General features: G+C 37.9%; 1 protein-coding gene across 1 annotated transcript; it reads right to left on the bottom strand.

Moving 5' to 3' along the window:
• Window positions 1-280: 280 nt before the first annotated feature.
• Window positions 281-13,296, bottom strand: LOC127085501 (ADP,ATP carrier protein 2, mitochondrial-like). Its single transcript, XM_051026018.1, has 3 exons — window positions 13,200-13,296; window positions 12,737-13,137; window positions 281-435 (listed from the first exon to the last, which is right to left on the bottom strand). Exons 2-3 carry the CDS (start codon window positions 13,062-13,064, stop codon window positions 371-373), a joined length of 393 nt encoding a protein of 130 aa, XP_050881975.1. The 5' UTR covers window positions 13,065-13,137; window positions 13,200-13,296; the 3' UTR covers window positions 281-370.
• Between the last annotated feature and the right edge of the window lie 1,569 nt (window positions 13,297-14,865).

Genomic DNA, 14,865 nt, shown 5'->3' with positions numbered 1-14,865 from the left:
GATGATCGCGATGCTCCGACGTGTTGAGTGGAGTTTCCTTCTGATGCATCTCTTTGTATTTCACTGTTTTGCTTTGATCTTGTAATATTGTTGTTGTGAGAGTTGTGTTACCAAATCATGTGAAAACATGAAATTTCACCTTGCACGGAACGTGTTCGATGAAAGTCTTAACAAAGTGCTTTCTTCTTTTCGTTTCAGATTTATAGCGTGGCAGGTTTTGATGAGGTTGTTGTGCTTCAGCGATGAATGTTGGTGGCTATGGTTTAGATTCGTGCTCCTGAGGCCAAATTACCAGCAAACCACTTCCAGTAACCATCTTTGTCCTTATTGAAATTGAAAAGCCTCTTGAAGTAGTCCTTGAATGCAAAATTCAAAGCCTGGGTGGGGAATAACGGATGACGTTTGCAGTGTTACCTCTCCATAGTGAAACAATACCTTCATCAGCAATTGTTCTCTTAAAACAGTCACCAATTCCCTTATAGGGTTCAAAAAGTCTACCAGCTTTAATCATCTCATCTTGGTTCTGGATCAAAAGCTTAATTCGCTTAATGGGAGCAGCATCAGTTTTTGATACAGCAGCCGAAACTCCTCCCATGAGAAAATCAACAGGAAAGTTTCCTTTCTCAGCAGGAGCTGCAACAAATATAGGGGAAGCAGTTGTTGCAATGGTAGACAAATCAGTCATTGTAGCTTGACATGCCGGCATCACTGGATTCTGAAATGCCGGGTTGGCGTAATTTCCAAATGACCTCTATTGGTACATTGAAAGACCGGTATGGCGTGCAACATTCTAGAAGAGTTTAGGGCGCTGAACCTGATCAACCATGGTGACTTTCCTGATAGGTAAACTAGAGAGAAGAAGAACAAGAGAAGAGAATGAGAAGTGGGTTTTATTAACCTAGAAAAAGGAGTGTTGGTGGCTGCGCGAGTTTGTTGGAGACTTCGCAAATGCAAATGGTTTGCAAGTGTCGCAGAGCCAAGTCGTTTGGGGTTTAAGGTTATGATATGGTGAAGGGTCGTTTAATGGTGAGTGGATTTGAATGCGAAGAAGGAAATAGAGGTTTTGGTGGAGGTATTGAAGGGATTTGGAAGCGGTGGCTGTAGCGGTTATGTCCCGAAAGTTTGGAGGTGTTGTGTTTGGTTTTTGATTAGAGTGAAGCTGAGGATTTGCACGCATGGAGGGAATGGATAGCAGGGGGTATTTTCAGTCGGAGTTTAATGGAGAAGAGTGAGTAGCCGTGCAAGTATGACTTACATTGGCTGACCGACTCGCACCACTTCTGAAGATGTTTGCTATCAGGAATCTCACCTTCAAGACCAACCACAATGTCTACATTTCAAACTTGTACACTCTTCAATTTTGAGGATTTGGCGACACACTTAGCTTAATGCCGAAGCTAGGATCTTAACAAGCTTTCCTGAAGCGACGGATTTCTTGATATGGAGGAGAACAAGCTTACGGTAAGTTGGAGGTAAGTCCTCGTGTTTCTCTTTGATGAATTTTGTTACAGCATATTGGCTTGAACCGGTTCTTTCTTTCAGGTTTGTGATTGCTTCAGTTATCATCTCAGCGAAAGTGGGATGAGAAAGTGGCTTCTTTGCTGCAGCGGTTTTCTTGGGCTTGGTTGGAGCGACGGTCGACATGGCTGAAAGTGGAGGAGAGGGAATCACCGTTGATGAGAGAGAATGAGAGATATTGAGAAGATTGAAGAGAATGTGATGATGTTTTTTGGAGGAGTTCGAAGGTTATGGAGGCTTGTAAGGGTCGTTCCGGTGGAAGTTATTTTGAGCGGCGGAGGGAGTATGACGGTGGATGGTCCATGAGTTGGTTTACTGATATTGTGTTTTGTTTGTTAAAAAAAATGCAGGGAAGAGTATTTTTACTGAGTCCATATGTGAGTTTTTTTTAAGTATATATGGTGTAATGTTTTTTTGTAAAAGGAAAATGACATGCCTCTGAGTTTCTCCTTGAGAACAGTACTTGTCTTTTTCTGAGACATGAGAGTTTTTAGTAGGCGCATGCTTTTTGGGATCCATGGTCTGAATGTGGTTTTCTCTTTTTTATGAACAAAGTGGTCTCTTGTTTAAGTGTGTAAGAATATACCTCTAATTAGTGAAAAGGTCAAAGTTATTTTTTCATTGCCAATTCTTGTCTATTCCCTTTTTATGCTTTATTGGTCCAGAGAGAGATTCTCTGTGTTGCTGCCAAGTTTTCTTGTGGGTTGGCCTTTCCCAAAATCCATGCCCTTTGTACTATATTTTTTAAAATAAAATGAATTTTGAGACTAAATTGAAAAAAATTAAAATAAAACATAAACAAAATCAAGTTGAATATATCATACATTCTAATTATTTTTTATGAACTAAAAAATACTATATTTTTGAAAATAAAATGAATTTTGAAACTAAATTGAAAAAATTAAAATAAAACATAAACAAAATCAAGTTGAATATATCATACATTCTAATTATTTTTTATGAACTAAAAAAGTAAAAATAAAAATGACTCAAAAAGAATAAAAGTTGGACGCAAAAATGCTCAACAAACTAAAATGAATGCACCAAAATGATCCGTGCGAAATAAACTTCTCGGAAACATATAGCGTTTGAGCCAATTTTGAAATAAATTTTGACCGGTTAAACAGGCTTGAGCTGATCAAAAAGTGGCCGAAGAATTAGCTGAAAAATAAATCGAGCATACCAGATTAAACTACGTGAAACATAGATTAATAAAACTGATGTCTTCAAGTTTGATTTTGAAACTTTTTCACCCGCTGTTTTGACACACATCTGATAATTAATTCAACCGGTTTGTCTGTAGATCCAAAAAAATTATTTCGACTGATATTCTAGGCATTATGCGGTATGGAATGCATGGTATGCTATGTAGACATGCAACAGCTATGATGAATGTGTTGAATCGACGATTCAGGGTCAAAATTGGGGTGTGACAGTTGCCCCTATTTAAGTATCTTCAACGTGAGAATATGAAGAAGTACACTCTTCATATAATCATAGTGGGAGATAGTTAAATACTAAGAAGACCCGAATTTTGATCCTGAAATGCGAATGATAGGATATGATATGAGATGAATGCCTGAATGAATGACTCTTTTTCATTTGATTTGCTAGGGATATGATCAGACATAAGATAAACCCTAGCATGATGCTTTATGATGGATACAGAATGAAATAAAGATATGTGGGGAATAATGATGGTCTACAGGGAGACAGACAAATGGTAAAAACCAACTCGCTGGGGAAAAAAAATCCTGCTGGAGAATCAGAGACCCACTAGAGAGCACTCAAAGTGAAATTCGATGAACGACACTTAGAATACAAGAGATTTCGGCAGTAAGTTCACACATGACTTACTAAACCTGAATAAGAAAAGTTTCTACAACAGGTTCATACATGACCTGATAATACTGAAACAATCATAGAGAAAGATTCTTCAAAACAGGTTCATACATGACCTGGTAATACTGGAATGAAAGATCGACAGCAAGTTCATACATGACCTGACAATGCTGGGGGATATCGAGAAGTTCTGACAACAGGTTCAGACATGACCTAACAAACTCAGAAAAATTCAAAAAGAGTACATCAACAGGTTCATACATGACCTGATGACCAACTTGAACATTTTGAGAAAGTTTCCACAACAAGTTCATACATGACTTGACAACATTGGAACAAAAGGTTCAGCAACAGGTTCATACATGACCTGACAACACTGGAATAATCAAAGAAAAGATTCTTCGAAACAGGTTCAGACATGACCTGGTAATACTGGAATAAAGGCTCAACAGCAACGAGTTCATACATGACCTGACAATGCTGGGGAATACCAAGAACGGTTCTGACAGCAAGTTCAAACATGACCTAACAAACTCAGAAAAAGTTCAAAAAGAGTATATCAACAGTTCATACATGACCTGAGAACACTGAAATAATCATAGAGAAAGATTCTTCAAAACAGGTTCAGACATGACCTGGTAATACTGGAATAAAGGTTGAACAACAGGTTCATACATGACCTGACAAAACAGGAACATTCAAAGAATTTTCAACAACAGGTTCATACATGACCTGACAACACTTGACTATTCAAAGAATTTTCAACAACTGGTTCAAACATGACCTAACAACACTTGAATATTCAAAGAATTTTCAACAACTGGTTCAAACATGACCTAATAACACTTGAATATCCAAATCATTTTTAACAACTAGTTCAAACATGACCTAACAACACTTGAATATTCAAAGAATTTTTAACAACTGGTTCAAACATGACCTGACCATTTGGAATATTCAAAGAGTTTCAATAACAGGTTCGAATCATGACTTGATAATGTTGCGGGATATCAAAAGGTTCCATCAACAAGTTCAAACATGACCTGACAATACTGGAAAACATACAAAGAAAATTTCATCAGGAGGCTCATACATGACCTGACATCGTTGGAATATACAAAACATTTCAACAACAGGTTCAGACATGACCTGTCAATACTTGGGAAAAATCAAAGGGAGTTTTGTCAATAGGTTCATACATGACCTGACGACACTGGAAAATTCAAAGAAATTATATCCACAGGTTCATGCATGACCTGACACTTCTGGAAGTTTCAAAGATATTTTATTAACTGGTTCATATGTGACCTGACAACACTGGAAAAAACCCAAAGAAAACTTCAACAACAGATTCATACATGACCTGACAATATTGGAAAACACGCAAAGGGAGCTTCATTCAACAGGTTCATACATGACCTGACACTTTATGATACACCAGACAGTTCTGGAGATTTCTCACAAGAAATTCATCCAATCACAGATTTTGGAGAATCCTAAAAGGGAATTTATGCAAAACAAAGATAAACGGGAGTCTTCTTATAAGTAGATCATCCATGCAAAAGGCTATGATAATTCTTTACAAAGAAATCAAACAAAACCAACATCATTGGAGTTTTCTAACACGAAAAACCTCCAAGATTCTGGGAATTCCTCAAGATGATGAGTCATACATGACTTTCACGGAACCATCAGGAAAGACAGGGTAATCAAACTCTCTGTACGTGCCAACAACAATTGGACTTTTAACCGTAAGTGATGGATTACAACCAACTTTTAACGGATTTTGCCAACAACAATTGGACTTTGACTGTAAGCAATGGATTACAACCAGCTTTTAACAGATTTTGCCAACAACAATTAGACTTTGACTGTAAGCAATGGATTACAACCAGCTTTTAACATATTTTGCCAACAACAATTGGACTTTGACTGTAAGCAATGGATTACAACAAGCTTTTAATAAATTTTGCCAACAACAATTGGACTTTGACTGTAAGCAATGGATTACAACCATCTTTTAACGGAGTTTGCCAACAACAATTAGACTTTGACTGTAAGCAATGGATTACAACCAGCTTTTAACAGATTTTGCCAACAATAATTGGACTTTGACTGTAAGCAATGGATTACAACCAGCTTTTAACGGATTGGTGACAACTTCAACTGACCTTTAAATGATGTTGGCAACAACCAAACTTCAAGTACCAATTACGATTGGATTTTAAGTACAGAGTGACAGTGATGCCAATGACAATTGGGTTTAAAATGAGTTCTAGTAACAACTGAGCTTGGAATAATGCCTAGTAACACCTGAATTTTAGGAGACCCCAATGAGTCTTGAAATAATTCTAGGGAGTGGCATAGGGGTTCTGGAAGTGCGTCAGAACAAAAGTGACATGTCTGGGAATTCATCAGAGAGTAAAAGAAACAAATTCTGGAAATGCATCAGAATTACAAGTGATATTCCGGAAATACAGCAGAATACAGACACATCTGGTAATACATCAAGGAAATTCTAGAAATACATCAGAATACAAGACAGGCATATTCGAGAATACATCATAAATTATGGAAATACATCTGAATACAGACACATCTGGTAATACATCAAGGAAATTCTATAAATACATCAGAATATAAACACATCAGAGAACACATCAGATAGGTGGGGAAACATCTAGAAATACATCAGACAAGTTGTGGAAATACATCAATAAACAAAGGAGTAATCCGGAAATTCATCGGATAATCCAAAAAGGAATTGAACCTCATGGTCAAAATTTTGATAAGTGCCAACTGAGTTGGACTTGAAAATGACTGCAAAAACCAGATGATGGTTTAAGGGCACCAAAGACAAACTGGAATTAGAGGTCAAAGGATATAGGATCGACAACAAGACCTGGGTCAATGCAAAATGAGCACGAAGTACATTTCGGCTATGCATGATTTGGATTTTTATTTTTATTTTTTTTATGCATGATATATGAATGACCATGATATGAAAGTGCTGACACTTGAGTGGACTGGGAGTTTGTAAAGGCTTTTATGGAGGTCATGATTCCTTAACACCGAGAACTCAACCAAATATTTTGTGATAGATATTGTCAAAGGAGAATTCTATCAAGTTTGATAGCCACAACTTAGCCAATGGGATTCTTTTGGAGGATTAATGAATCGTGTTATCATAGTCTTTGGGCACTCGTCTCAAAATCAGTAGTTGTTGACATATGGCAGAATTTGTTTGAGTAGTTTGAAAACATGAAAGGGGTTTTCCCCTCTGTGGCTCATCTTGCCCCAGTCTGTTGGGTCTTTGAAAATATTCACCTTGAAAGTGAGTTTGGAAACAACTTGACATGAGACGATCTCAAGATGGCTTGCCCCAAGTGTTCGAGACTTGCAATAGTCTGAACTTGACTAACCAAATGTTGGAATGGTAGACTCTTGATTGACTTTCCTTGGATAGTTGGACTTATTGAGCTCTGAGGTGGCTTGCCCCGGTCTGAGTCTTGAAGCAAATTACTCTTGGCTCGATGACCCTTAGGGTGATTGGCTTGGATTGACCGATACTCAAAGTGAATTTCCCCTGACAAGACTTCTTTCACTTTATCAAGTAATTCAACTGTATATTGTTGGAATTTCTTTGATGCTAAGTGTTGACTCGCAAATAAGATTGTTCATTCAAAATTGGTAATTTTAATTCAATGCTTATGCAAAAATTTGAAATCAAAGTTTATTGATATGAATGGGTGAAATACAGTGAACGAGTCATTGATAAGAACACAATGGTGATCAAGTCATTCACAATATGAAAGTTGGTGCCATCAAATGATTAACAAAAATCATTTGGAGTCAGGTTAACACAACCTTGTTGTAGTATGCTTTCAGAATAAACTCTGCCTCAATTAGGTCTTTTAAGGATTGTAACGTGGTCTGGTTCACGGTTTTTCTGAAACAAAAGGATATAAGGCTCAAAATTTATTTTTTACCCACCCCTTCCTCTTAATGATCTCCAGTTCCTATGTTCAGTTAATTCAATACACGCATTCGACTTCGAAGGTGCGAAAGTGAAAATGAGGATTCAAGAAGAGATTTTCTTGAAATGGCAGTCACCTTTGTTTTGTTTTTGTTGAGGATTTAATGACCTCTTTTGATTGATTTTCTTCATCCCTGATTTTGCCTGGACCGCTTCTTTGAAGCTTTCGGTCCATCGGGATGCCCTGACTTTTGCCTAAGTCATTTTGTGGTGTTTGACTTAGCGGACTTCTTTCTGTTTTTTTTTTTACGTGTTGACTGTCAGGTTATTGGCGGATGAGGATCAACCAACACTAATTTTAGCTTTTCTCAACTTCTTCGACACCTCAACATGTGCGCGAAGGATAACATGTGGTTGAACCTAATTGGAGGGTGTACATATGGACGATTTTTTTGAAAGATCGAATGCATGATCATACTATCTGAACACAACTACCCTGCCCCAGGTTAAGATTAAGGGTTTTAGATCCGAAATAAACACCGACTTCTAGGCTCAAAGTGGTTGACTAGGGATTAACTCCTTATCTCTTCAGTGTTTGGGGATTTGAAACAATGCCTTACATCACCGACAAGGTTTTACTCAAAAGCATACCACAACAATTCCAGGTGTTTCGTTTTCATCATCCTCCTTCCAATCTTTGTTAACACAACGGTTTGATAAACAAAAGTGAATGAGAGAAGTATTTTTTTGTTTTTTTTTTTAACATAAATGAAAAACGAGTGAATACGAATAGATTGATTCAAAAGATGCATAAACATTTGATTAATCTTACCAATTCAAAGAAAACAACAATGCTTAAAAGCAACCGCCAATCAACATGCAAGGAAATTACAAAAGAAATGCTGAAACCGCCAAATGATCGTCAGCTTTAGGGAATTGACTTCTTCGAACTTGATCCGTTAACTTCGGGGGACATCCCTTGAGATCTTCGCACTTATTCGGCTGATAGGTTAACGTTTACCACCAAGCTTCCTTCTTGAAAGGCTATGTACTCGTTGTCAATCAACTGTTGTACTTTGGCTTTGAAAGCGTTGCAGTCTTCGGTTTAATGCCCTTATGATCCAGCATGATATCCACATTGCACATTTGGGTCATACCCTGGTGGGTAAGGTTGTGGAACCGGCTTAAGAGACTTGGGAACCACCAACGAGTTTTGAATTAGAGGTTGTAGAAGTTGGCTATATGTCATGAGAATTGGAAATCCAAGGCGATATCTCAATGCTCTTACCAGGAAATGATGATATCTCATTAGCCACATCCTTGACCTCTTCCTTGTGGTACAAAACCTTGAGGGGTTTCAGGGGTCCTTTCCCTTTCACATTACTTGGCCCAGAAATCCAGATATATGTACCTAAGCCTTCCTCCTTCAATGCTTCTTGAATTTTCCTTAGACATGGTTCTTTGTTCTATACGCGTGTCGATAATCACTTTGCTGATCATGGGCAAAGGATGGATGAGTTTTTTTTTGGTATTTTGTCTGGAAAATGACATGCATTATGATGAGATGCAGATGCAATGAAATGTGAATGAATGCAATGCAAGCCATGCATATTTGTTTTTTTCCTCAATACACGGGTTCAAAAGTCTGAGGTACTGATGAATCTGATTACTTTCCAAGAATAGGTTCTCACCGGGTACGATCTAGGGTTACAAAGGTTCCCAGAGTCATGGATCCATTAGACTGTTTGCGGCCTATGGCAACTTACTTGCCGGGCATCAACTTCATCCAAAGAATCTACTCTAAGTGAGGTTCTCGCATCGATCTAACGAGAAATTCATCTCGCGGACCCACACTACGCAACCATCCTTCCTAGTTGGACAAAGAACTAAGGTTCTACAAATGGTTCTCAGAGTCATGGATCCTAAAGAAAATATCGAAGCTTACGGCAACTTACTTGCCGAGCGACAACATCCTCTCAAGAATCTACTCTAAGTAAGGTTCTCGCACCGACCCAACGAGAAATACATCTCGCGGACCTGCACTACTCAACCTCGTCCTATCTTATGTTTTTACTCGAGACTCGGGTAAAAAGTCTTTCCCACAAGGTTTGTAATCAGAGTATCTCCAAGTACCAAAGCATAATGGAACCAATACATCAGATTATATCAATATGACAATAAAGATAGAAAAAGCAATAAAGAAAAACCACACAAGTAGACAAACAAAGGCACACAAACGACCTAACTAGGCTTGACTCACTTAGGGAAATGAGTCCCCAGCAGAGTCGCCATCTGTCGCACCTCGAAAAACGAGAACACGACTTAGCGAAGCGCAATCGCACGCTCGCATGATGGACTTAACAGAGTCGCCACCGAACTTTATTTATTCCTAAAAAGGAAAGGGGAAATATCGATAAAACCCAAGACAAAACGACAATGATTATTGGTCGTCGCAACCAAATCAGGGTTCGGGAGTCGATTACGCAAGGGGAAGGTATTAGCACCCTTCACGTCCGTTGTACTCAACGGGACCCATTAGGTTAGTTGTGTGCATTAATGTTAGTTTGAAATGTTAGGCTTTTCGAGTTATTAAGTGGGAAAGAAAGAATAGAAGAGAGAAAAATGTTTTTGGATTTTTGACGAAGGACTAAACCTAGGTTTTTTATTAGTGGGCCTGACAAGATTTACAAATCCTGCTCCTACGTATCTCAACAGAGAAATCAAGGCTTACGTAGTTCGGGGTAGAAAATGTTTGTTTGTTGGTCGATTTTAGCGAAATCTATATTTTATTAACCGATGAAAACATTGTTTTACCCAAAACAGATGAGGAGCGGACGTATACCACACATCGAATGGATTTACAAATCATCATTCGGAAAAACGTCACTTATCTCGACTCAACAATCGTGGCTGAAACATTGTTTTGCATCACCTTAAGACAATATATCTTTCGTTTATGAAAAAGGTTTTTTGATTAATCGCACGGCGGCGAGAAAAGAGTTTGATTGGTTGGGTGTATTTTTGAGTAATGGCGAGAACTTGGATGAGCGAGATATCCATCTCGAATCCTAGTCTCAGGAGTGCGTGGTATCCACCATGTTCCATTTCCATCTTATTTAAAAAAATGTTTAATAAGAATTAAGTGTTTTGAATTTGATTGAAAAAGGGGTTTGAAGAAACCGCATTGACAATTTTAAACGATGGCGAGAGCTAAGATAGGCGAGGCATCCGCCTCGAATCTTAATCTCAGGAGTGCACAGTATACACCATGTTCCATTTCCATCTCTATTGAAAGAGGTTAAGATCGGAATTAAGTATTTTGAAGTTTGAAAGACGAGTACTTGTGACTTGCAAGCTCTTACAGCTTGGGTCTAATAGTCGGGACTACGTCTGGATATTCCACCCAGGCAGTCTGTTTCTTTCCGATTTGTTAAGAAAATGGTTTGAATATTTACGAATGTTTTAGAGGGAAGACGGATATTTATGGCTTACAAGCTCTTACAGCTTGAGCCCAATACTCGGGATTATAACTGAATACTCCATCCAGGATAATCTTTTTCTTCAAATTTTATTAAGAAGATGGTTTGAGATATTTACAGGCGTTTTGGATAGAAGATGAATATTTATGGCTTACAAGCTCTTACAGCTCGAGCCTAATATTCGGGATTATGACTGGATATTCCATCCAGGATAATCTTTTTCTTCAGATTCACTTATGAAAATGATTTGAATAAATTTAAAATGATTAACGTACAAAGGTTTGAAATTGTTGAAAATTAAATTGATATTGCTTAAAAAACTCGTTGTAAGGAGGCCCAAGAGTAAGCCATGTGACCTGAAACCAACCGAAATTGAAAGCAGCCGAATTTAGCTCTAAGGTAACTTAGAGTGGATCATGTAAGAATCATTTCATAAACCGAGTAACTAAATCTATGCATCCAAATGATTTTCGAAAATTAAATTGAATTTTAACCCTGAGATTGCAATGCAAAGGAATCGATGCAACAACTAATCAAACTATCTTTACACCAGTACACTATTTACAATGTTAAGAAGTTAGAAAAAGAAAAAAAAAGAAAAAAAAACTAAAACTAAAACTTATAAACAAACAATCCAACATTCCAAATATTAATTAAAAGACAACTAATCAATTAAATCAAATCAAATAAAATAACTGTTAGTAACAAAGAGGAGTGTAAAAATAAAGACAAACATGTTAAACATGGGCCTAAGGCCCATGCCACATGATACTAAACCTGAAAATAAATCATGAGAAATTATTTAAATAATAAAATAAAGAGAATAGAAATAGATAAATAAAGAAAACCTTAAATTGAGAGAGAAAGCGCAGGGAGGGAGGCGGCAGATCTGTTAGTGGTAATTCCTATTACTCATTTCAATTTCCACTAGGACGGTTATTGCTCATCATCTTCTTGAATTCTAATCGCGACATTCAACAAAAGCCACCGTCACAAACAAAAAGCCACCGTCACAAACCAACGTACAAAGCCACGAACGCCAACAATTAATGACGCATGAACACGAATCTGGATTCGTCATCCTTCAGCACAGATTCGAACGGATTCACCATCACATGTTATTCTCCAATGATTCAAAATGGCGATTTCGTGCTCTTCTTCACCGATTCAAAATGGTGATTTCGTGCTCTTCTTCACCGATTCAAAATGGCGATTTCGTGCTCTTCTTCACCGATTCAAAATGTGATACCGTGCTCTTCTTCACGGATTCGCGATTCCACACTCTTCATCATCAATACAACGATTTGAATCGCGATTCCATTCTCGCACTCATACGCGTCAACAATAACTTTGTTCTCTTCATCTCAATCCACGGAGTCGAAACTGAAAGCTTCATCTTCGTCCAAATCAACCACGAGCAGAAGAGTACCCCGAACCTCAAGGTGAGCTTTATTTCGATCTTTTCGTTTGAGGGTGGAATGAATTTGATGAACGCGATGCTCCGGCGTGTTGAGTGGAGTTTCCTTCTGATGCATCTCTTTGTATTTCACTGTTTTGCTTTGATCTTATAATATTGTTGTTGTGAGAGTTGTGTTACCAAATCATTTGAAAACATGAAATTTCACCTTGCACAGAACGTGTTCGATGAAAGTCTTAACAAAGTGCTTTCTTCTTTTCGTTTCAGATTTATAGCGTGGCATGTTTTGATGAGGTTTTTGTGCTTCAGCGATGAATATTGGTGGCTATGGTTTAGATTCGTGCTCCTGAGGCCAAGTTACCAGAAAACCACTTCCAGTAACCATCTTTGTCCTTATTGAAATTGAAAAGCCTCTTGAAGTAGTCCTTGAATGCAAAATTCAAAGCCTGAGTGGGGAATAACAGATGACGTTTGCAGTGTTACCTCTCCATAGTGAAACAATACCTTCATCAGTAGTTGTTCTCTTAAAACAGTCACCAATTCCCTTATAGGGTTCAGAAAGTCTACCAGCTTTAATCATCTCATCTTGGTTCTGGATCAAAAGCTTAATTCGCTCAATGGGAGCAGCATCAGTTTTTGATACAGCAGCCGAAACTCCTCCCATGAGAAAATCAACAGGAAAGTTTCCTTTCTCAACAGGAGCTGCAACAAATATAGGGGAAGCAGTTGTTGCAATAGTAGAGAAATCAGTCATTGTAGCTTGACATGCCGGCATCACTGGATACTGAAATGCAAGGTTGGCGTAATTTCCAAATGACCTTTGTTGGTACATTGAAAGACCGGTATGGCGTGCAACATTCTAGAAGAGTTTAGGGCGCTGAACCTGATCAACCATGGTGACTTTCCTGATAGGTAAACTAGAGAGAAGAAGAACAAGAGAAGAGAATGAGAAGTGGGTTTTATTAACCTAGAAAAAGGAGTGTTGGTGGCTGCGCGAGTTTGTTGGAGACTTCGCAAATGCAAATGGTTTGCAAGTGTCGCAGAGCCAAGTCGTTTGGGGTTTAAGGATATGATATGGTGAAGGGTCGTTTGATGGTGAGTGGATTTGAATGCGAAGAAGGAAATAGAGGTTTTGATGGAGGTATTGAAGGGAGTTGGAAGCGGTGGTTGTAGCGGTTATGTCCCGAAAGTTTGGAGGTGTTGTGTTTGGTTTTTGATTAGAGTGAAGCTGAGGATTTGCACGCATGGAGGGAATGGATAGCAGGCGGTATTTTCAGTCGGAGTTTAATGGAGAAGAGTGAGTAGCCGTGCAAGTATGACTTACATTGGCTGACCGACTCGCACCACTTCTGAAGATGTTTGCTATCGGGAATCTCACCTTCAAGACCAACCACAATGTCTACATTTCAAACTTGTACACTCTTCAATTTTGAGGATTTGGCGACACAATTAGCTTAATGCCGAAGCTGGGATCTTGACAAGCTTTCCTGAAGCGACGGATTTCTTGAGATGGAGGAGAACAAGCTTACGGTAAGTTGGAGGTAAGTCCTCGTGTTTCTCTTTGATGAATTTTGTTACAGCATATTGGCTTGAACCGGTTCTTTCTTTCAGGTTTGTGATTGCTTCAGTTATCATCTCAGCGAAAGTGGGATGAGAAAGTGGCTTCTTTGCTGCAGCGGTTTTCTTGGGCTTGGTTTGAGCGACGGTCGACATGGCTGAAAGTGGAGGAGAGGGAATCACCGTTGATGAGAGAGAATGAGAGATATTGAGAAGATTGAAGAGAATGTGATGATGTTTTTTGGAGGAGTTCGAAGGTTATGGAGGCTTGTAAGGGTCGTTCCGGTGGAAGTTATTTTGAGCGGCGGAGGGAGTATGACGGTGGATGGTCCATGAGTTGGTTTACTGATATTGTGTTTTGTTTGTTAAAAAAATGCAGGGAAGAGTATTTTTACTGAGTCCATATGTGAGTTTTTTTTAAGTATATATCGTATAACGTTTTTTTGTAAAAGGAAAATGACATGCCTCTGAGTTTCTCCTTGAGAACAGTACTTGTCTTTTTCTGAGACATGAGAGTTTTTAGTAGGCGCGTGCTTTTTGGGATCCATGGTCTGAATGTGGTTTTCTCTTTTTTATGAACAAAGTGGTCTCTTGTTTAAGTGTGTAAGAATATACCTCTAATTAGTGAAAAGGTCAAAGTTATTTTTTCATTGCCAATTCTTGTCTATTCCCTTTTTATGCTTTATTGGTCCAGAGAGAGATTCTCTGTGTTGCTGCCAAGTATTCTTGTGGGTTGGCTTTTCCTAAAATTCATGCCCTTTGTACTATATTTTTGAAAATAAAATGAATTTTGAGACTAAATTGAAAAAAATTAAAATAAAACATAAACAAAATCAAGTTGAATATATCATACATTCTAATTACTTTTTATGAACTAAAAAATACAATATTTTTGAAAATAAAATGAATTTTGAGACTAGATTGAAAAAATTAAAATAAAACATAAACAAAATCAAGTTGAATATATCATACATTCTAATTATTTTTTATGAACTAAAAAAATAAAAATAAAAATGACTCAAAAAGAATAAAAGTTGGACGCAAAAATGCTCAACAAACTAAAATGAATGCACCAA

The sequence above is a fragment of the Lathyrus oleraceus genome, chromosome 5 (assembly GCF_024323335.1).
Source record: "Lathyrus oleraceus cultivar Zhongwan6 chromosome 5, CAAS_Psat_ZW6_1.0, whole genome shotgun sequence".
NCBI classification, from domain to species: Eukaryota; Viridiplantae; Streptophyta; class Magnoliopsida; order Fabales; family Fabaceae; genus Lathyrus; species Lathyrus oleraceus.
Note: the sequence above shows the minus strand (reverse complement) of the source record. Positions and strands in the feature narration are given on the sequence as shown.